The sequence below is a fragment of the Panthera onca genome, chromosome B2, assembly GCF_046562875.1.
Source record: "Panthera onca isolate mPanOnc1 chromosome B2, mPanOnc1 haplotype 2, whole genome shotgun sequence".
In the NCBI taxonomy this organism is placed as follows: Eukaryota; Metazoa; Chordata; class Mammalia; order Carnivora; family Felidae; genus Panthera; species Panthera onca.
The window spans coordinates 99,577,647-99,602,206 of record NC_138343.1 but is presented as its reverse complement, the minus strand read 5'-3'; the positions used below and the strand labels follow the sequence as shown (position 1 = coordinate 99,602,206).

The following is a 24,560-nucleotide window of genomic DNA, read 5'->3' as shown; positions in this document are numbered from 1 at the left end:
TCACCCAACATACTCCATCCTTCCAGTATGACAGCATTACCTCAGTCATGCGACAGCATTACCTCAGTCATGCTACAGCTTATCATAGGTATATTTTAGTATCATAAAAGATGATTGGGGAAACCCATTCTTCCCCCCCTTTTCCTTCCTTCCTTCCTTCCTTTTACTTTCTTTCTTTCTTTTTTCTTTCTTTCTTTCTTTCTTTTTCTTTCTTTCTTTTCTTCTTTCCTTCCTTCCTAAATTTAGGAGTGTGCCCTAGCGGTGGCCTGTGCTCCCCATGCCTAGTTCATCTATACCAAGTGTCCCCAAAGTATGGGTGCTCAACAAAAATCTCTTGAGTGCAGCATCCCACCTTTAGCACAGGCCCTGCTAATGTTTGTTGAATTGTACTCAGTAGAATTACATTTAGTGACATGAGAAGAAAAAACATATTTGATCACTTAAATTTGATAACAATAATCCCTCTGCATGTGGTACAGTAGAATTCTAGACAGTTTTGGAGGAAAGAGATTTGAACTCAAGCCCAGGCTTGCCCTCTCAAAAGCTGCCAACCTAAGACCCCAGGACTGTTGAGATGGAGTGGGATAATAAGCTCTGTGACCTATGCCTCATTGCAGAGGGACTGATGTCATTATTGATATTAGAAGAGTGTCCTTAGTTATGAGTATTTATTGAAATTTTGTATTCATGGAATCATACAATATTACCTCTAGAGAGGGGATCCTATTATTTTGTACAACTTCCTGCTTAAAGCAAGAATATCTTTTTTTAATGTTTTATTTATTTATTTATTTATTTAGAGAGAGCAAGCAGAGAAGGGGCAGAGAGAGAGAGGGAGACAGAGAATCCCAAGCAGGCTCTGCTCTGTCAGAGCAGAACCTAAAGTGGGGCTCAAACTCATGAACTGTGAGATCGTGACCTGAGCCAAAAACAAGAGTCGGAAGCCTAACCGACTGAACCATCCACGCACCCCAAGAAACAATCTCTTCTAAGCATTATAGTGAAACCAAAGGGGCTACAATATGCAAGAAATCCAATTAAAACCCTCAAGATGTCATGGAATCAGCATTGTTTAACAATATGGCTCCCAGTTATACCTCAGCCTCTTCTCACCTTCTGAGTTGCCTGTGTCTGTCACAGTCTCAGTACAGAGACTTGCTTGCTTGGGTTGAGGGTGTGGGATGACATCATGGAAACGTATTCTCTGACCTCACCATGAAGGTAAAGCCCCAAGGAATACTTTTTGCAGACACAGAGAAACCAAAAATACCAGGCTAAAGGAACAGCAGTCATGAATTCCTATGTTTTTAAAACATTTTTTACTGTGATCCACAGTTAGAAACACATTTAATGTAATAACCCAGTAAACACACACACACACACACACACACACACACACACACAAATTGGAACAAAAGTTTAACAAAACAATATTTACTTTACAAAGTACAACAGCACATTCTGATCTCTTTTATTTCATCTTTTTTTTTTCTCATTTATAATTTTAATTGAAGCATTGCTATTCATTTTTTCTTAACTCTTTCTTATAAGCACCAAATTTTAATAACTAAGTCAATTTTCTGGGAAAAAAAACACCACCAAGAACTTCCCTCCAGAACAAAAACAATGATGTTCATTCCTCCAAACAACCAAATTTGAAGTCTACCAAAACAAAAATAAAAAGCCCACACACACAAAAGAAAGTAACAAAAATCACATTCTAGGGGTTCAGTGCATTTAGCAGCCTTCGCTGTGCTGTCTAATCATCCTTCAGCTGACTTTCAAAAAAAATAACACCCTAGCTCATCAAAATATACATTTTCCATTTGCTTTTTTAAATTAAGAATAATAATTAAAAAGAAAAGAAAACTTGAAGGAATTCACAATCAATTGCCTGACTCCTTTCGATGTCATGTACAGCATATGAAGGTCAGGAAGGCTATTTGCAGCACACACGATTGGGGACAACGGTCTTCAAGGGTTAGCTTTCTTCCAAACAGTGTAAAATACCCACAATTCCAAGTATGAAGGAACACAGACGATCTCCTTTGAGAATTCCACAGGACAATACAGGCGCCCAAGCTGTTCTTCATAGAGCGACAAGGCTTCTGTCAAATTGACACAGTTACCCTGTGTAAAATACTTCCCATCCGGTTTCAGTACTTTCATCAACAGGTCAAGAATCAGTCTGAGAAACTCCCATGTAGAATCTTCTTCTGGAGATGTGGAGATTGGAACAGCTGTCAAATCATTAATCACATAATCAAACTCTCTCCCTTCTTTGGCGTACCTCTTCAGTACTGGAATACAGTCTTCTATTAGAACCTGATAGCAGTCTCCTTTAAGATTGTCTAAGACGTCGCCACATGTTTTTCGCATGTATTTCTTACATCCATCAATCACCATTTGGTCAATCTCTACCATAGTGACCATCTTTGGTTTCAGTTTGACTATTTCACATAATATGCCCCCATCTCCGCCCCCTAGAATGAGCACGTCTTTGCCACTGTAGTCTTCTTTTCCACTGCCCATGATGGCCTGGGTATACGCCAAATCACTCTCCGCCAGATTAACATCCCCACTAAGGATGAGAATGTTTCCAAATTGCTTTGAGTATAGAATTTTAATGTTCTGATAAGGTGAATCTTCATCATACACCACTTCATCTATGTCATACTCAACCAGGCGACCATCAGCAGTGGGCCAGTATCTGTCGATGGCCCCCCCTCGAACTATGGGTGGTAATCGCTTCACCCGCCCAGTACTGTCCCGACTCAATTCTTTCATTCTTTCTTCTACTTTGTTCAGAAGACTGTCAACTTCTTGGCCTTGTGAATCACCATCATAACTCTGAAGGTCCAATAACACCAGTCCATGTGGGTAAATTCTCAAATTGGCAAAACTGCCGTTTTTGTTTATGTAGGTCGCTAAATAACCATGGTCTTGCCAGGTGTGCACCGACTCCGTCATCCCTTGCTCCCGGAAAATGGACTGGAGGCCTTTTAGAATGGTCTCACCATCAGCTTTGGCGCCGAGCATGAAGTCGAGCGTGCTGTGCCGTGCTGCTGCCATAGTGAGGCGAGGCCCTGTGCCATGCCTGGGGGAGGCGGCCACGGGAGACTGGGGGGCCGTGCGGCGTGTCAGGCTGCGGCCGGCGGGGAGTCTTTATTTCATCTTTTAAAAAGCTTTGCTAATCTTAAAAATAAAACAGCCAGTTATTTTACCAGCAAATGGCCTTACTCAGGGATAGGAGAGAATATGCAATTTGGGACATACAAGCTATGGCAAAACCATTGGCAAATCCAGGGAACAAAGAAGAGAGACACTTTTATAGAGGAAAGGGGGGAGTTGGGAGGGGCTATTATAAACAAAGAGTCCATTGGAGTAAACTGGGATTTTGAAGTGTGGTGGCTTTTCACTGGCTGAGGTGAAGCAATCTCTCATTGGTTGGGCAAGGGAAAAACTGCTTCCCACCTGCTGGGGTAGTTAAGTATAGGTTTCTTCTTCTTGGGTCTGCAAGGAGCTGAGGAGGAGTGGTAGGGTGGGAGAACTTCTCCTGCTGGTCTCCTGACTCCATTTTATTTATTTATTTTTATTATTTAAAATATTTTTTAATGTTTATTTATTTTTGAGAGAGAGAGAGAATCTGAAGCAGGTTTCAGGCTCCAAGCTGTCAGCACAGAGCCCAACATTGGGCTCGAACTCACAAACTGCGAGATCATGACCAGAGCCGCAGTCAGACGCTCAACCAACTGAGCCACCCAGGCACCCCTCCTGATTCCATTTTAAATAAGGTTTCCCTTTATTAATTTTCACAATCTGCCAGTGAAAATTCTAAATTGATTTTAAAACCTACTAATGAATTCAGATTTGAGGTTTGAAAAACACTGATCCAATCCAATGCTCTCACCTTACAAGTGAAAAACTGATGGTAGGAAAAAGGAAAATGACTGTGTTTTGACTATTCCATGAACACACATACATCAAAGTCATGATAGTGACAAGACTCCAGCCCTTGTGATTCTCATCACAGCCTTCCCTCAGAACTTCCTATTACTTCTCCTGTCTTATGTATAGAGACAAATTTCCTCTATTTTAAGAGCCATTTAAACTTTAAATAATTAAAGCTAAATAAAATTTAAAATTCAGTTCCTCATGCTCATTAATCACAGTTCAGATGCCCAATAACTACATGTGGCTAGTGACTACCATATTGGACAGCACAGAAATAGAACATTTTTTCCATCATAACAGAAACTTCTGGGAAGCACTGATCTAATGAGCAAGGTGATAGTACCGTTCCTCTCTGATTCTTTCAGTCAGTCCTGGGCATTCCTTTTCAAATCAAACACAGACAAAGAGGGAAAAGAAAAAACCAGAACATAACCACAAAGCTAAAAGACATCATTTGGCAAGGAATTCAAAGAAACAGAGAAGTTTAGTCTGACAAGAGGAAAACCCACTGTAAATGTGAAGATTATCTTTAAATATTGAAGGACTGTCATATAAAAAAATTAATATTGTTCCATGACTTGAGGAATAGAATTAAACCCATGGGTCAGAGTTAGAGGAGAAAAGATTCTGGCTCAACAGAAGGAGAAACTTCTTCCATGTCAGAGCTTCCCTGTCAGTCCATCCCAAAGACAGAATGGACTGCCTCATAGAGGAGTGAGCTCTCCATCCTGGGGGTGTTCAAGCAAAGGTTGAGCATATGCCTGCCACACAGATATTAAAAAAAAAAAAATGATGGAAGAAAGGAAGTTATTTGTCATGCACATCAGGGAGAAGGTATGAATTCAAACATAAGTGGGTAGTTGGAATTGATGATCTTTGAAACCTCCTTAAACTCTGAGAATCTCTGACTCCTCTGATTGGTTTTCAGCCTATGGGTGAGAAATTCTGGAAAGCACAGGTAAAGTAGGGAGTGTCTAGACTATTTTGAGCAAAATCAGGTAGAAACTCAAGCATATAATACAGTGAGGGGTGCCTGGCTGGCTCAGTCAATAGAGCATGCAACTCTTGATCTCAGGGTCATGAGTTTGAGACACACATCGGGCTTAAAAAAAAAAAAAAAAGGAATATGACGGTGACAGAAGGCTCCAGAGAAACCGAGAGGAAGAAGAGGGATGAGTAAGCAATTTAACTTCAATTAAATGGAATAGGGGGACAGAAAAGAAAGTGCATGAGGAAAAGAGGATTGTGAGAAAAAGAAAAAGAAAGAATTGGGATGGGGTGAAAGAATGAGATGTTTGTAAGAGGTCTGTGATAAAAGACACAAATAGAAGCTTCAATTTTGACTCTCTCTGACTCAGTAAGTGACCTAATAAGTTTGCTTAGATAGCAGTAGAAAAAATATGATAAAGGGAAGGACAAAAACAGATAAATATAATACAAAACACTACCTTTTGAAACCCTGAAGTGGAAAATACTTAACCACCCCACAGAGCCAAAAGGATTTCTTCCACTGCTACCTATCCACCCTCCAGCTCTTCAAGAATATGATAAAAAATAATACAACTATTGTGAAATGAAGACTGTATTCGTTTCTCTTACTACTACAACAAATTATCACAAATTTGGTGGCTTAAAATACTAGTGATTTAAACAAATTGATTCTCTCACAACTTTGGAGATCAGAAGTCTGAAATGAATCTTACTGACCTAAAATCAAGATATCAGGGCTGGCTCCTTCTGGAGCCTCCAGGAAAAAATCTGTCCCTTTCCTCTTCCAACTTCTAGAAGATGCCTGCATTCCTTGGCTCATGGTGACATCACTCCAATCCTTGGCTTCTGTGATCATATCTCCTTTTCTAACACTGACATTCCTGACTCCTCTTGTAAGGACTCTTGTGATTACTTTGGATCTTCCAGATAATTTAGGATAATCTAATCTCCCATCTCAAAATACTTAATCACATTTGCAAAAGCCTTTCTACCATGTAAGGTAACATATCCCCAAGGTTCTTAAGATCAGGATGTGGACTCCTTGGAAGGCCATTATTCCATCTACCATAAGGGTGGTAAGCATTTGCATTTCTTAGTTAAAAATATTATATGAAAGTATTCCAAATTAAGGTCACTGATCCAGTATTTGTAGGACATATGCTATTAGGGAGCATGGTAGTGGAAAATGCAATGAATCAGGATTCAGGGGTCCCAGGTTCTAGTCCTACCTCTACCATTAGCTAGCTCAATGACTCTATGAAAAGTCACTCCCTTTTCTCTGGAATTCCCCTTGCCTATGAAATAAACTATCATTCTCTTCTGGGGAATTGTCAAATTAGTATTCTTGGCCTATTTTTTTTTCTTCATTGTGTAAAAGGACATAAATCTTTCCTAAAAGTTATCAGTTCATTCATTATCGCCATAAAGCAAATTTTTCTCTTAGTAATCAAATGGTCTGGGATTCTAGACAAGCTCTAGCACACTTTATGAAGTGTGGCACTTAGTCTCTGCCATAGTGTCAATCTGTACATTGTGTGTGTCAATTAAGTCTCTTAAATCAATATTCTGAAGTTTGTTAAGATAAGACCTGTGAGGGGCACCTGGGTGGCTCAGTTGGTTAAGCGTCCAACTTCAGCTCAGGTCATGATCTCCCAGTTCATGGGTTCGAGCCCCATGTTGGGCTCTGTGCTGACAGCTGAAAGCCCGGAGCCTGCTTCGGATTCTGTGTCTCCCTTTCTCTCTGCCCTTCCCCTTCTTGCGCTCTGTCTCTCAAAAATAAATAAACATTAAAAAATGTTTTAAAAAAGAAAAAGGTGAAACCTATGAATTCCATGTGAGTTCAGCATCCTAGACTTGTCCTCTCAAACAGTGATTGAAACTATTATTTAAACACATACATTCACTTTAACAAATATTCATTGAGGGACGCCTGGGTGGCTGAGTCAGTTGAGCGTCCGACTTTGGCTCAGGTCATGATCTCGCAGTTCGTGAGTTCAAGCCCCGCATCGGACTCTGTGCTGACAGCTCAGAGCCTGGAGCCTGCTTCGAATTCTATGTCTCCCTCTCTCTCTGCCCCTCCCCCACTCATGCTCTGTCTGCCTCAGAAATAAATAAAAAACATTTAAAAAAAAACCCACAAATATTCATTGAGCACGCTGAGTACTGCAAAGCACTGTGCCAGGCTGACTCCCAGCAAACTTGGTTCTTGATTATAATAAAGACTACTATAACCTAATAGAGTAAGTGGAGCACTTGAACATTACTACTCAGCAAACAACTCAAAAAACACTTATTAGGACAAAGCACAGGAAATCAGGAACTCAAGTTCTCTGACCTCAAGTAATACCATACAAATATAATATGAAGCAATATATTAAATATGCCTCAAGATTAGTGTTTTTTCCCCAAAGTTTTCATTTTCCTTTGTATATACAATTTATTTTTTTAAGTCAGCCTCCACCTCCACTCCTTTCCAGGTGCTGCTTCTCCTAGTACAGAAATATGAGTGTAGACTTTTGATCTTAGGTTCTGAGTATTTTTCCAGTTACAAATAGTATAATCCCATTTTTTTAATTTCAAGAAGTATGTGTGAGGGCGCCTGGCTGGCTCAGTAGGTTGAACATCTGCCTCTTGGTTTCCGCTCAGGTCATGATCTCACAGTTCATGGGTTTGAGCCCCACATCATGCTCTGCGCTGACAGCAGGTAGCTTGGTTGGGATTCTCTGTCTCCCCTTCTCTTTGCCCCTCCCCCCTTGTGCTCTCCCTCTCCCTCCCTCTCTCTTAAAAATAAATAAACATTTTTTTTTAAAGTATGTGTGTGTTTTTCCCTCCAGGATAGGAATTTGAGGGTTTCCCCCCCTGTTTTGTTTATCCACATTTTCTAACTTTTCAGTAGTGAACATTTATTAATCATATAATGAAATATATCATAATGTTTTAATAGAAAATAGATCCTTACCACTTATGATAAACCTACTGTCAAAATGATCTCTGTTGGAAAACTTTGAAGTACTACTCAATTTCCACAATAGTAGTTAGTGCGTGTCTATGCCATCTGATAGCTTTAAGTAATAATTGTAGTCATAAAGCACTTATGAGATTGTAAGATTAAATTTTGGCTCCTCTCTGACTCATTCTGGAACTCGGAGAACTGTTAAATTTCTCTGCACTGTGGTTTCTGGCCACATTTCACTCTGGGCATTCTTCTCTAACCTGGCACAAATGAAGAATGATACAGGCTTTGATGGTCAAACAGCCTTTGAAAGCTTTCTATTTATTATATTTATATGTGCTAATGGTCATTTAATGTTATAAAAAATTGAGGGAATTAATTTGGCACAAATTATAAATCTCTCAAAACTTGCCCAGCTAATTAATTTCCAAATTAGATACTAAATCCTCATTGCAGCTTCCTGAAGGTCAACAGGTGAAAGACAGAAGCTAACGTAAGCACCAGCGTAAGGTTACAATTTAACCAGTGGCTCCCGTTTGAGATGACCACATTCCTACACAGAAAAGGAAATGTTTGTTCAACAGTTTTATCTGTTTTCTTCCATGGGATTTGGAGGGATTTACAACTGAGAATCAGTAACGTATTATTCTAACTCCAGCTACTTTCTTCAACAAACTTCAGGATGGAGCTCAATTCACAAATAAAGCACATCAAAGGTGGTAGTCCGAAATTTGATTGTACTCCTTGACTCAACCCCAGAAAGATTAAGTCACCCAAGGTCACATAGTTATGAGAAGAGGAGGGATTAGAACATTGAGTTCCCGGGGCGCCTGGGTGGCTCAGTTGGTTAAGTGTCCAACTTCAGCTCAGGTCATGATCTCACAGCTTGTGAGTTCGAGCCCCACATCGGGCTGTGTGCTGACGGCTCGAAGCCTGGAGCCTGCTTCGGATTCTGTGTCTCCCTCTCTCTCTGCCCCTCCCCTCTCATGCTCTGTCTCTCTCTCCTTCAAAAATAAATAAACACTTAAAAAAAAAAAAGAACATTGAGTTCCCAGTCTCCGGAATAATCAAGGAGACCTGTTTCGTGTTTTATTGAATCACGCAATTCCCGTTTTAGGTTCCAACCACAACAGTCTCCGGTTCTCACATATCACAGCTTGTTGTTTCAGCCCCTCATCTTATTCCTTCAGTCAACAGCCATTTTGAGCACCTGCTCCATACCAGTCACTGTATTAAGCACTGATAGGATAACCAACACATTATAGTGTTGTGCTGTTTACAAGACACTTTCACAAACACCATAACATTTGGTCATGTAATTTGACCTATCCAAAGTCAAGAACCAAGACTCATTCATCCTTGTATCATCTGGGACTTAGTTCACTGCCTGCACAATGCACCGAACATTCACTGAATAGATGAATAAATGCAGGAGACAATGAAGGAGTGACTGAATATAGAAGGCCTCATATCTCTGGCCTATAACATTTTTTGTTTTCATAGGATGGGCAAACATTAACTTTTCTCCTTAATCTTTCTTCCTTTGGAAAAGCTTCTTCTTTCCTATCCATTTCTTTCTCTCCTGTAGAGCAACACCTCCTAATCATGCTCAGAGGCAAACCCCAGGTCCCCAGAAGTCCCTAAAACTCCTACCTTTGTCCCTTGGCCAGGACCCTTGCCATTAGCTGCTATAAATCTCTGGGTGAGAGGACGCCCACTCTAGTCTGTTTTTATTTTATTTAAAATAAAAAATAAATTTATTTTTCTTTTATTTTATTTTTAAAATTTTTTAATGTTTATTTATGTTTAAGAGTGAGAGCAAGCAGGGGAGGGGCAGAGAGAAGGGGACAGAGAATCCAAAACGGGTTCTGTGCTGACAGCAGTGAGCCCAGTATGAGGCTCAAACCCACAAACCTCGAGATCATGACCTGAGCCAAGTCGGAAGCTCAACCAACTGAGCCACCCAGATGCCCCTCTAGCCTGTTTTTTTTTTAACTTTATTTATTTTGAGAGAGAGAGAAAGCATGAGCAGGGGAGGAGCAGAGAGAGGGAGAGAGAGAGAATCCTAAGCAGGCTCAGCACTGTCAGTGTAGAGCCCGATGGGGGGCTTGAACTCATGAACCGTGAGATCATGAGCTGAGCCAAAATCAGGAGTCAGACACTTAACTGACTGTGCCACCTAAGCCCCTTCTAGTTTGTTTTTAAAATTGACCAACTTGTATAAAGAGTTTGGCAATTGGATTATAATACAAATTCTTGTCACTTGTCTTCCTACTGTAGAATTATTTTAATTGGGATAAAAACCTGTGTAACTAGATTTGCCTTATAAGATTTAGAAACCTGGAAAGCAACAAGTCAAGAAACCTAGAAAGCAATGGTGGGGGTGCCTGGGTGGCTCAGTCAGTTGAGCACCTGGCTCTTGATTTGGGTGCAGGTCATGATCTCATGGTTTGTGACTTCGAGCCCCACATTGGGTTCTGTGCTGACAATGTGGAGCTTGCTTGGGATTCTCTCTTTCCCTCTCTCTCTGCCTCTTCCCTACCTGTGCTGCCTCTATCTCTCCCAAAATGAACAAATAAACTGAAAGAAAGAAAGAAAGAAAGAAAGAAAGAAAGAAAGAAAGAAAGAAAAAGAAAGCAATGGTAGAAACCACAAGCTAAGCTGATGTGCAGTTAGTGCTCAGGGTGAGGTCAACAGACAGAATCAGGAAGTGGATTGGGCCCAGGGATTGCTAAAAAGACTTCAAGCAATTATCTACTAGTCTCACTAATAGACAGCCTTTTTTTCCCTATGTTTTTGACATACTTTCCAGATCACCCCAACTTTTAAAAACTTCTCAGGACATCATCTTGAAAAAAGCCCTGAAGACAGGTAAGACCCCAAGAAAACCAAGTTCACCTTTCCCATCTAAAGTGGCAATGGTCAACTTCCAGGGAAGATGGCAGAGTAGGAGGATCCAAGGCTCACCTCGTCCCATGGATTCACCTAGATAACACCCACATTAGTGTAAATAACCCATTAAATGGCTCACAGACTGGAAGAACACAGTCTCCACAGCTAAATGGAGAGAAAAGGTCACACTGAAGAGGGTAGGAAGGGGGAAGACATGGTCAGGAGCCAAACAGACCCACAGGACTGTCCACAGGAGGGAGGGATCCACTGGTCATGGAGAGGGGAGAGTAGAACCCATCCCAAGCAGGGGGCACCCACACTGGGAAGACAAATTGCCATAACATTTGGCTTTGAAAACCAGAGAGGCCTAACTTCATGAATTCTTACAATCAGTGAGGCTTAACACTTGGAAATTTAAAAATCAGTGGGCTCAGCTCTGGGAGAGCCAGAGGGCAACAGGAAACCAAGTCCCCACCCTTAAAGAGACAGGACAACAAACAGCTCTGCTGAGATACAGCACAGAAGCAGCAGTTTGAAAGATTCCTCGGGTGTATGGAGGGAGATTTATTTCCTAATCTAGAGGCCTGTGGGGAAGGGGCAGGGATCTTTGGGAGACTTCCCCAAGAACACAAGAGTTGGCAGGCATCATTTCCCTCCTCACATCCAGCTTAGATACGCGGACACCTGTGAGAATCAACAGATCACAGTGCCAACACTTTCCACCTAGCTTCCTAACAGTATGCCCCACCCCCTGGAAGAGGACTGGCTCCCTCCAGCCAACCTCCTCCCATAGCAGACATGCAAACTTTGCTAACACTGCAGTCTCGCCCCTGCATTCTCTTGTGGACTTGTTCCCTCCAATACACCCTTGGTAGGAGTCCATCCAAAGTTTGCACCACAGCTGTCAGCAAGCAGCCCCAACAGGGATCAGCATCACCCCAGATTGACTCCTCCTACCCAGGGAGAGAGGAAGAGAACCACACATACCAGTTTGACTGTGGTCCCAGCAGCGGGCTGGGGACAGACAACTGGTCTGACCGCAGACCTCAGCAACCAATAATAGCTTCTCAGGAGACAAAACAGAGAGAGCACTCTATGGTTCAGTGCTGCCACAGTTCTGGCAAAAGCCTTATCTGACCCAACTCAAGCACAAGGTGGCCCCAGACTGGCACACTAACAACACAGGGACCAAACCCTGCCCACAATAGGCAAAGAGAGCCATTGCAGGTGACTGGACTGAAAGCAAATGCAGCTCAGCCACAATAATAGGATGCACACTACACACATAGAAGACTCTCCTGAAGCACCAGGTTCTGGTTAACAGGGGACATGCAGAGCACTATAAGACCTCTTCTTCATAGGCAACTACATTCAAGAGCAGAAGGCACAGCTGACTTTCCTAAAACAGAGAAACAGACACAGAAAGTTAAACAAAATGAGGAGGCAGAGAAACATGTCCCAAATGAAAGAACAGGGCAAAATCACAGAAAGAGAGCTAAAGGAAAGGAAGATATGTAAGATACCAATGGTCATAAACTTAGTCATGGAACTTCAGAAAAGAGTGGAGGACCTCAGTGAGATTCTGAACAAAGAGATAGAAAACATAAAAAAAGAAACAATCAAAGATGAACTCAATAACTGAAATTAAAAATACACTAGAGGGAGGGTGCACCTGGGTGGCTCAGTTGGTTGAACTTCCAACTCTTGATTTTAGTTTTTGTCATGATCCCAGGCTTGTGGGATCGAGCCCCACATCAGGCTCCTCACTAAGCATGGATCCTACTTGGGATTCTCTTTCTCTCTCTCTCTGCCGCTCCTCCCCCTACCCATCAAAAAAAAAAAAATACACTAGTGGGAATAAATAGTAGACTAGAGGAAGCAGAAGAATGGATCAGCAACCTGGAGTATACATTAATGGAAAGTAATCAGGTTGAATAAGAGAGAGAAAAAAGAATAATAAAAAATGAAAATAGACAAAGAAAACTCAGTGACACCATCTAGAGTAATAACATTTGTGAGGCATCTGGGTAGCTTAGTTGGTTCAGCGTCCAACTCTTGATCTTGGTTCAAGTCATGATCTCACAGTTTGTGAGTTTGAGTCCCACATCAGGCTCTTCACTCACAGTGCAAAGCCTGCTTGGGATTCTCTCTCTCCACCCCCCCCTCTCTCTCTTTCTCTGCCCCCTCCTCCACTCTGCACTCTCTTTCTCTCAAAATAAATAAATAAACATTAAAAAAAGAGAGGATAATATTTGCATATAAGGATCCTAGAAGGAGAAGAGAAAGAAAGGGGAGCTGAAAATTTATTTGAAGAAATAGTAGCTGAAAGCTTCCTGAATCTGGGGAAGAAAACAGATATCCAGATCCAGGAAGCACAGAGAGTTCCCAACAAAATCAATCCAAGGAGGTCCACACCAAGACACATAGTAACTGAAATGACAAAAAGTAGTGATAAAGAGGATTTTTAAAGCATTAAGAGAGAATAAAATAGTTACATACAAGGGAAACCCCTTAAGGTCATCAGCTTATTTTTCAGCAGAAACTTTGCAGGCCACAAGGGAAGGGAATGGTATATAAAAACTGCTGAAAGAAAAAATCTCTGCAACCAAGAATACTCTATAGCAAGAATACTGACATTCAGAATAGAAAAGAGATAGTTTCCCAGACAAACTAAAGTTAAAGGAATTCATCATCACTAAATCAGATCTACAAGAAATGTTAAAGGGGATTCTTTGAGCAGAAAGGAAAGACTAAAAGCAAGAGTAAGAAAAGTAAGAAGCACAAAAGCAGTAAAATTAAGTATATCTATAAAAATCAGTCAGGGGATTCACAAATTGAAAGATATAAAATATGACACCATATACTTAAACATGGGGGGAGAGGAGTAAAAAGTTAGTGCTTTTAGAATGGGTTCACACTTAAGCAACCATCAACTTAAGATACACTGTTATGATATATATGCATAAGACGATAAATATAAATCTAATGGTGACCACAAATAAAAAAAACCAGACATGCAAAAAGAGAGAGAGAGAGACAGAGAGAGAAAGGAATCCATGTATATTATTAAAGAAAGCCAACAAACTGTGAGAAAAGAGAGCAAGAGAAGATAGGAATATAGAGGAACTACAAAAACAACCATAAAACAAATGACAAAATGGCAATAAGTACAGACCTGTCAGTAATTACTTTGGATGTAAATGGACTAAGCACTCGAATCAAAAGACATAGGGGGATGGAATGAATAAAAAACAAAACCTATCTATTTGTTGCCTACAAGAGACTCATTTCAAACCTAAAGACACATGCAGATTGAAGGTGAAGGGATGGAAAGGCATTTATGCAAATGGCAATAAAAAGAAAGATGGGGTAACAATACTTATATCAGACAAAATAGACTTTGTTCTATTTAGATAGGATTTTTTTTTTAATTTCAGAGAAATAGAGAGAGTGAGTGGGGGAGAGGGGCAGAGAGAGAATCTTACACAGGCTCCACACTCAGCACAGAGCCCAACACAGGACTCAATCCCACAATCCTGGGATCGTGACCTAGGTCAAAATCAAGAGTCAGACACTCAACCGACTGAGAGACCCAGGCACCCCTTGGACAAAATAGAATTTAAAACAAACACTGATAAAAAGAGACAAATAAAGACACTATTATAATCATAAAGGGAACAACCTAACAAGAATATATAACAATTATAAATATTTATGCACCCAACGTGAAAGCACCAAAATACTTAAAGCAACTAATAACAAACGTAAAGAAAGTAACTGATAGTAAAACAATAATAGCAGGGGACTTTAACACCCACTTACATCAGTGGATAGATCATCCAAACAGAAAATCAATAAGGAAACAGTGGTTTTGAATGACACATTGGACCTAATAATGACACATTGGATCCAATAAATATGTATTTCAGAACATTCCATCCTAAAACAGCAGAATACACATTCTTTTGAGTGCACATGGAATATTCTCCAGGATACATCACATGTTAGGCCACAAAAAAAGTTTCAACATATTCAAAAAGATTGAATTCATAGCATCTATCATGTCTAACCACAATACTATGAAACTAGAAATCAACCACAAGAAAAAATCTGGAAATAACACAAATATATGGAGGTTAAATAACATGCTACTAAACAATAGATGGGTCAGCCAAGAAATCAAAGTGAAAATCAAAAAATACATGGAGAAAAATGAAAATGAAAACACAATGTTTCAAAATCATTAGGATGCAGCAAAAGCTGCTCTAAGAGGGAAGTTTATGACAATACAAGCCTACCCCAAGAAGCAAGAAAAATCTCAAATAAATAACCTAAACTTACACCTAAAGGAGTTAGAAAAAGAATAACAAACAAAACCCAAGAACAGTAGAAAGAAGTAAATAATAAAGATTAGAGTAAAAATAAATTAAATAGAAATCAAAAAACAACATCAACAAAAAAACAATAGAACGGATCAATGAAACCAAGGGCTGGTTCTTTGAAAAGATCTACAAAATTGATAAACCTTTAGCCAGACTCATAAAAAGAGAGAGAGAGAGGACTCAAATAAACAAAATAAAAAATGAAAGAGGAGAAATAACAACCAACACCACAGAAATACAAAGGATTAAAAGAGAATATATGAAAAAATTATATGCCAGCAAATTGGACAACCTAGAAGAAATGGATAAATCCCTAGAAACATGAAAGCTCCCAAAACTGAATCAGAAAGAAATAGAAAATTTTAACATATCAATTATAAGCAATGAAATTGAAGCAGTGATCAAAAAAACTCCCAACAAACAAGAGTCTGGGATCAGATGGCTTCACCATTTGGTGAACTCTACCAAACATTTACAGAATAATTTAGTGCACGGTGATGGACTGATGACAGCCCTTCTCTGTGGGCCTTTCATAGTGTGCCAGTGCCAGAGATGCATGCAAACCATTGCCCAGCCTTCTCACCAGTGGGCTGTGAGCACTGAAGGGAGCTGTACAGTGTGAAAAAATGACAACAAAAATAAAACATAGAATTAATATGTATTCTTCTTAAACTATTCCAAAAAATAGAAGAGGAAGGAAACCTTCCAAGTTCATTCTATGAGACAAGCATTACCCTGATACCAAAACCAGATAAAGACACTACCAAAAAAAGACAACTACAGGCCAATATCTCTGATGAACATAATTAAAAAATCCTCACTGAAGTATTAGCAAACCAAATCCAACAATACACTAAAAATCATCCACTATGATCAAGTGAGATATACTTATTTCTGGGACCCAAGGGTGGTTCAATATTCACAAATCGATCAACATGATACATCATATCAAAAAGAGAAAGGACAGGGGCACTTGAATGGCTCAGTCAATTGAAAGTCCAATTCTTGATTTCAACTCAGGTCATGGTCTCATAGTTCATGGGTTTGAGCCCTTCATAGGGCTCTGTGCTGATGGCGTGGAGCCTGCTTGGGATTCTCCCTCTCTCTGTGCCCCTCCCCAGCTTACACTCTCTTGGTCACTCCTACAATAAATAAACTTTTAAAAAAAATTTCTTAATTTAGTAAGAGAAAGGATAAAAACCATATGATCATTCAATAGATGCAGGAAAAGCATTTGACAAAGTACAACATGTATTCATAATAAAACTCCCTCAACATAGTAGTTTTAGACAGAACATATCTCAACATAATAAAGGCCACATATGAAAAACCCACAGCTAACATCATACTCAATGGTGACAAACTGAGAGCTTTTGCCATAAGATCAGGAATAAGACAAGGACATCCACTCTTACCACTTTTATTCAGCATACTACTGGAAGTCCTAGCTATAGCAATCAGACAAGAAAAAGAAATAAAAGGCATCCAAACTGGTAAAAGAAGTAAAATTTTCATTATATGTAGATGATATGATACTCTATATAGAAAACCCTAAAGACTCCACCAAAAAACTACTGGAACTGATAAATGAATTCAGTAAAGTTGCAGGGTACAAAATCAATTTACAGAAATCTATTGCATTTCTATATACTAATAATTAAAGCGCAGAAAGAGAAATTGAAAAAAAAATCCAATTTACAGTTTCACCAAAAATAATAAGATACCCAGGAATATATTTAATCAAAGAGATGAAAGACTGCACTCTGAAAAACTATAAAACTCTGATGAAAGAAATTGAAGATGACACAAACAAATGGAAAGATATTCCATGCTCATGGACTGGAAGAACAAATATTGTTAAAATGCCCATACTACTCAAAGCAATCTACAGATTTAATGCAATCCCAATCAAAATACCAACAGTGTTCTTTCACAGAACTGGAACAAATAATCCTAAAATTTGAATGGAACCACAAGACTCCACATAGCCAAAGCAATCTTGAAAAAGAAGGTAAAAACTGGAGGTATCACAGAGGCACCTGGCTAGCTCAGTCGGTAGATCATGCAACTCTTGATCTTGGGGTTGTGAGTTCTGCCCCCATGTTGGGCATAGAGTTTACTTAAAACAAACAAAGATTTTAAGAAAAACCTGGAGGTCTCACAATGCCATTTTTCCAGACATACTACAAAGCTACAGTAATCAAGACAATATGGTACTAGCACAAAAATAGACATATAGACCAATAGAACAGAATAGAGAGCCCAGAAATAAATCCTTGATCATATGGTCAATTAATCTTCAGCAAAGGAGGCAAGACTATGCAATGAGAAAAGGACAGTCTCTTCAACAAATGGTGCTGGGAAAACTGGACAGCTACATACAAAATAATGAAATTGGACCACTTTCTTATACCTTATACAAAATAAACTCAAAATGGATTAAAGATCTAAATGTGAGGCCTGAAACAGTAAAAATCTTAGAAGAGAGCACAGGCAGTAATTTCTCTGACATCAGCTGTAGCAACATTTCTCTAGATATGTTTCCTGAGGCAAGGGAAATAAAAGCAAAAATAAACTATTAGAACTACATCAAAAGAAAAGTTTATGCACAGGAAAGAAAACAACAACAGGAAAAAAAAAACCTAGTGAATGGGGAGAAGATATTTGCAAATGACATTTCCAATAAAGGGTTAATATCCAAAATATATGCAGAACTTTTACAACTCACACCAATAAAACCAAACAACCCAATTTTTCTTTTTTTCTTTTTTTTTTCAATATATGAAGTTTATTGTCAAATTGGTTTCCATACAACACCCAGTGCTCATCCCAAAAGGTGCCCTCCTCAATACCCATCACCCACCCTCCCCTCCCTCCCACCCCCCATCAACCCTCAGTTTGTTCTCAGTTTTTAAGAGTCTCTTATGCTTTGGCTCTCTTCCACTCTAACCTCTTTTTTTTTTTTTTTCCTTCCCCTCTCCCATGGGTTTCTGTTAAGTATCTCAGGATCCACATAAGAGTAAAAACATATGGTATCTGTCTTCCTCTGTATGGCTTATTTCACTTAGCATCACACTCTCCATGTTGCTACAAAGGGCCATATTTCATTCTTTCTCATTGCCACGTAGTACTCCATTGTGTACATAAACCACAATTTCTTTATCCATTCGTCAGTTGATGGACATTTAGGCTTTTTCCGCAATTTGGCTATTGTTGAGAGTGCTGCTATAAACATTGGGGTACAAGTGCCCCTATGCATCAGCACTCCTGTATCCCTTGGGTAAATTCCTAGCAGTGCTACAAACAATCCAGTTTTAAAAATGAGCAGAAGAGGGGCACCTGGATGGTTTAGTCGGTTGAACATCTGACTCTTGATTTCGGCTGGGGTCATTATCTCACTGTTCATGGGATTGAGCCCCACGTCGGGCTCTGCACTGGCAGCACAGAGCAAGCTTAGGATTCTCTCTATTCCTCTCTCTCTCTCTGCCCCTCCCCATCTCTCTTTCTCTTTCAAAATAAATGAATAAACATTTAAGAAAAAAATGGGCAGAATACATGAATAGGCATTTCTCCAAAGAAGACATCCAGATGGCTAACAGACACATGAAAAGATGCTCAACACACTCATCATCAGGGAAATGCAAATCAAAACTATAATGAAATAACCACCTCACACTTGTCAGAATGGCTAAAATCCACAACACAAGAAACAGTAAGTGTTGACGAGGATGTGGAGAAAAAGGAAACTTCATGCAACTTCCAACTATTGTTGGGAAACTGGTGCAGCCACCATGGAAAACAATACGGAGGTTCCTCAAAAAATTAAAAATAGAATTACCATATGACTTAGTAATTCCACTACTGGGAATTTACCCAGAGAATACAAAAACACTAATTTGAAAACGTATGTGTACCCCTATGTTTATTGCAGTATTATTTACAATAGGCAAGTTATGAAAGCAACCCAAGTGTTCATCGATAGATGACTGGATAAAGATGTGATATATACATATATATTGGGGGGGCAGGCTTGCAGCCAGGCCAAGTGCCTAGCTGCATATATATATATATACACATATGTATGTGTGTGTGTGTGTGTGTGTGTGTGTGTATATATATATATATATATATATATATATATATATATATTCAATGGAGTATTATTCAGCCATAAAAAAGAATGATATCTTGGCATTTGCAACAACATGGATGGATCTAGAGCATATAATGCTAAGTGAAATAAGTCAGTCAAACAAAGACAAATATATATTTCATTCATATGTGGAATTTAAAAACCAAAACAAATAAAGAAAAAAAGAGGAAGAAAAAGACTCTCCACTATAGAGAACAAACTGATGGTTACCAGAGGGGAGGTGGGTGGGGGATGGGTGAAATACTTGAAGGAGATTAAGAGTACACTTAAGGGAATGAGCACTGGGTGATGTACGTAATTATTGAATCACTATATGATATACCGGACACTAATATAACACTGTGTTAATTATACTGGAAATTTTAAAAATAAATAAAAATTAAAAATAATCAAAAAACAAAGTAGCAACGGTCCAGTTCCTTTGTGCACTTTTTCAACAACAATCTATTGAACATCTATTTGTCAAGCAGTCTTAGGGACATAGTGTTTAAAACAAAACAAAACAAAACAAAACAACAGACAAATGAGGACCCTTCTGGGTGGTCAGGGAAAGAAATGACACTTCAATTCATCCCTGAAGCACATGCAAAAGGTTCTGGCCTGTTCCCCCAGCCAGAGACCAGGAAAGGAGAGGGTACGAGACAAGATCTATAATGGAGGCAGATGAAGAAGGGCCTGAAGTCAGAGGAGGCAGCTCAGTTTTATTCTGAGTACGATGGAGAGCCATAAGAGAAGAGAAGTGGCAGGTTGTGATGTGTTTTTATTTGTACCACATTCAGTGGCAAGACCTTTAAGGTAAAATGGCCATCCAAAGGGGCACAGAAGTTTTTGACTATCCCTTTGCCTCATTTATTTGGATGCCACTTTAGAGGATTGGCTATGCCAATATGTTTTGTTACTTTACTAAACACTTCCCTTTTTAATAAAGATTGTGCCAGGTTTTATCCAAATTATCACATTAAATCTTCATGAAAACTTGCTTTATGTCAAAACCACTTGCCACTCTTTGACAACAGCTTTCTAAGACTTCCCCATCCTGGAGTACCTACTGGGCTATGCCTTGTTGGCATGATATTCCAATAAGGCAGGGGAAGAGAGTCCAGATGAGGATCTGCTTCTGCAATAACTTTCACCCCCAGGGCAAATACATCTGCTTGTAGATTTTGATCAGGAGCAAATGTTTATTTCCTCACTCAGCACATACTTATGGGCACTAAAGATATGCAAGGGGGAAAACATAAGCCAGATCCTGTCCTAAGAAGGAGAGGATCTAGTAAGAGCTCAGGTCTGTTGCCCTCCTTTTCACTGCTCCCCTGTCCACCTACACCCCTCATGCATTTCCATGATGGGTAACAGAACAGGGCTCCTGGACAAGCCACAGGGGAAGAGGGAGAATTGTGTCCCTCAGGCAGCTCACACCTTGTAAATGCACCACTGAAACATTAGGCCTGAGATCAGGTGAAAATTGAGATCAAGGTTGGCCTTTGGAGAAAAGAAGACAGGCTGGTGGAGTTGCCACAAGCATGAACTCTGCATCATCCAGGCCAGGGCTTGGGGAGTGGTCTGCCACTAATAGCAGGACTCTATGCAAGTTACTTAACCTCTTTACGTCTTTATTTCTCACCTGGAAAATGGGAAACAATAGTACCTACCTCACTGGATTGCAGTAAGGACTAGAGGAAGTGGTAAAATGGTATAGGAAACACCTACCTCAGAGCCTCACATGTGCGTGTTTAATAATCGGTGACTAATATTGCCTTGGAGAATATAGCAGAGACCTGGATGTGGAGAGGAGAGGTTGTCCCATGGCTGTACCGTGTGATGGGCTGGCAAGGACTGGGCCCACAAAGCCACACATGATGGGAAATGCATGCCTCCTAGGCCACCTTGTGCACATGTAAACTCAGGTCAGAAGAGAGATAAGCAGGGTATTGGCACCAATGGGAGGGCTGCCTTCTCAGTCCCCTTCCCTCTTTCCTTGCCCAAGTCACCACTGTTCACGGAAGGCAGCAGCAGCAGCAGCCACAGGGAAGAGACCTTGGGAAACGGAAACTGTTTACATGTTCTGTTAAGTTTCTGTCTCCCTCAGCCCATGAGGCCCACTCCATTCATCCAGCCACAAGGAGGAAAACAAACACAATGTGGCCCAGAACCAGCTGCCTTCATAGCCTTTACATGTACCATATAGAGTTACATGATGCCTGTAACATTCACCCTGCTCTGAATCTGGAAGACAGGATGACACCAAACAGGACAGGCACAAACAGAACTTTGGGGTTTAGAGGAAGGAGGAAGGGAGGAGGGATCACATCCCACTGAGGGGCCTGGGATGCTCCATGAAACAAATGGCTTCTGTGGGAATGGAAAGGGAGGGTGTGTGTAGATCACAGACACAATTATTCAAGCACCTTAGCTAATGAGAGAGAGAGAAGGAGAGAGAGAGAGAGAAGCCCCAGGGTGTGGGGGAAGGTATACAGAGAAGAGAGAGAAGTCATTAACTAGGAAGAAAGAAGATCAGAGAGAGGAAAGGGTGTGTGTTCTTTTTTTTTAATGTTTATTTTGTGAGAGAGAGAGAGAAAGAGAGAGAGAGAGAGAGCTCAAGGGAGAGAGGGGCAGAGAGAGGGAGAGAGAATCCCAAAGTAGCCTCAGCCGCTGTTAGCACAGAGCCCGACATGGGCTGGATCTCACAAACTGTGAGATCAGGACCTGAGCCAAAATCAAGAGTCAGGACACCCAACCAGTTGAGCCACCAGGTGCCCTGAGGGAGTGTGTTCTTAGACCCACATGGCTTGAGCATGGGTGTAGGCTGAGGGAGGGAGCCAGGATGGCTGAAGGAGCAAGCTCCCAGAGGGCTGTGAGGGGCTTGGACTGGCCTGAGCAGAGAGGGCAGCTTACCTTGTGACATGAGGAGAGGAGAGGAGAGGAGATTAGTTGTAAATGTTGGTAAAACAGAGAAGGGACAGGCTGTTTAGGTCCTGGAAGCTTCGTGGCTCAATTTTCTCAGTGAAGTAGAGTTAATTCCTGAGACTAAAGGAGGGTTGGTCAGGTGGGGCTTGGGGAGAGAGGTGAGGCAAGAGTCACTGAAGACTGCTAATTGGCCTGGAAGGCCCAGCTGCAGCTGGAGACAGAGATTTCCCTGCAACCATAGTCCTCACAGGTGCACAGTTTCCTTTAACAAATGAGAAAAGCCTGTGTGTCCCCAAGTAGGCAGCCTACAGAGGGAGCAACAGAAAGTTGGAAGAAGGGGCAAGTCATTAACTGTGTGGTCCAATCTGGATAGAAAATCAGACGTCAACAGAAGACAGACACACTGGGACAAAGTAGAGAGACCATGAAACTGGAGGACCCTATGAGGAGAAAGAGAAAGGTTGGTGTAGGGAGATTCTGAGAGTTGGAAAAACTGTGTCTGGGGTTGAACAGCGTCTTCCAAAAGTCCATGTCCATTAGAACCTCAGAACGTGACCTTATTTGGAAATACAATCTTTGCAGATGTAATTAGTTAACATGAAGGTGGGTCCTAAGTCCAGTAACTGTTGTCTTTATGAGAAAACAGAAACACAGAGCTATACACACACACAGAGGAGAATGCCCTAGAAAAACAGAGGTGGAGACTGGAGTGTTGCATCCACAAACCAAGGAATGCCCAGGATTGCTGGCAACTCCCAGAAGCTAGGAGAACAACATGAAACAGACCCTCCTGAAGAGACTCTAGAAGGCAACTACCCTGCCCACACCTTGATTTTGGACTTCTAGCCGTCCGAACTATGAGACAATAAATTTCTGTTGTTTTAAGGCACTCAGTCTGTGCTATTTGCTATAGCAACTCTAGGACATTAATACAGACGGGAAGAAGGTCATGGTGTGAAAGTTGGAATTGACAGATATCAGCATCCCCACTCCCACTCTTGCACTCTGTCATGGCAGTGAGGATGAAGAGGATTGGTAGGTGCTAGAGAGATCCTGCAGAAGTGAACTCGGTGACCTTGGCAACTCCTTAGATGATGGGCAGGGGAGGGGGACAGGATGTGCACAAAAGGGGCAAAGGTGACCAAGGTTTCACAGCCAATAAATGAGATACCACTTTCCCCTGATCTTGTTCTGTGAATAGCACTACTCTTCTCCCAGAGAAAAACAGGATATGGTCTGAGAAGATTCAGGAGTCTTGGTGTCACCTCGGGAAAGAAGTGGAGGAGGGGGCCGCACTGCAAAGGGATGAGGAAGTTTGTGACGAGGAAATGGAAGTGGTTAGAAGGGATGAAGTTGGCAGATGTTCAGGAATGAAAGAGGAAGCTCAAGTAGCTTCCTGGGCTAGAAAAGATATGTTCTTCAGACATTGGTGTGGTTTGTCTGCTAAAGGGTTATCTTGGGCTAAGAAAAATTAGTATTGCTCTCATTTTTCTCTCCCACCCCATACAGATGCATAGATATAGAATATATGTTAAACCGGACCACATCTCTGCATCATAGTCCCAGTCTATACAACCTTGTACTTGAGTCAGTCACAGATGATGAAACACAATTAGAAGGAGACTCAAAGAGTGCATGCTAGTGACCGTGTTGTCAGCAGGTAGAGATCGAGGACACAGGGAGTGATGAGAGACAGTGCCCTTTGGTACATTGGTGTTGTTCTCTTCTGAGATGGTGGCTCCCACCCCCACTGTCCCCACTCTACCTACGTGGTGGTCTCCCTCTGGAGGAGTGGTGATAGTGGCTGCCTTTAAGAAGTTCTGTGCCAGGGGCGCCTGGGTAGCTCAGTGGGTTAAGTGTATGACTCTTGATTTCAGTTCAGGTCATGATCTCAGGGTTCATGGGTTCGAGCCCCCCATCAGGCTCTGCGTTGATGGTGCAAAGCCTGCTTGGGATTCTCTCTCTCCCTCTCTATGCACCTCCATTGCTCATGCTTGCGCCCTCTCTTTCTCTCTCTCTCAAAAATAAATAAATTAAAAAAAAAAAAAAAAAAAAAGTCCTGGGTCTCCTGGTCAGCAGGGGCTGTGGCTCAGGGGAAGCTTGGAAATTACCTCCTCCCCTGTTTCTAGATCACAGCTAAGGTTTCTTCTGCTTGTGTTTCTGCTAGATAAGGGCCCATCTCCTAAGGTTATTATATGTCTGACTCTGACAGCAATTTGTTGTTGTTACTCTTTATTGCTTCTAAGTAGGACCCCTTGGCATCCATTCCTGGCACAGAAACAAAGAGCTGGTTAAAGCTAATACCTTGTTCTAGTGGAGCCCTGGAGAT

At 40.9% G+C, this 24,560-nt stretch overlaps 1 protein-coding gene and 1 non-coding gene across 2 annotated transcripts; one reads left to right on the top strand and one right to left on the bottom strand.

Annotated features, from left to right (window-relative positions):
• Positions 1 to 1,494: 1,494 nt before the first annotated feature.
• LOC132667499 (spermine synthase) lies at positions 1,495 to 3,158 on the bottom strand. The gene has a single exon (XM_060616403.3). The coding sequence runs from the start codon at positions 3,070 to 3,072 to the stop codon at positions 1,975 to 1,977; it is 1,098 nt and encodes a 365-aa protein (XP_060472386.1). The 5' UTR covers positions 3,073 to 3,158; the 3' UTR covers positions 1,495 to 1,974.
• A 12,502-nt stretch (positions 3,159 to 15,660) lies between these two features.
• LOC132668136 (small nucleolar RNA SNORA42/SNORA80 family) lies at positions 15,661 to 15,790 on the top strand. The gene has a single exon (XR_009605494.1). It is a non-coding gene; the product is annotated as a small nucleolar RNA SNORA42/SNORA80 family (small nucleolar RNA).
• The last annotated feature ends 8,770 nt before the right edge of the window (positions 15,791 to 24,560 follow it).

Coding starts and splice junctions, on each gene's coding strand:
- LOC132667499 (XM_060616403.3), bottom strand. CDS start 3,072: ATGGCAGCAGCACGGCACAGCACGCTCGACTTCATGCTCGGCGCCAAA.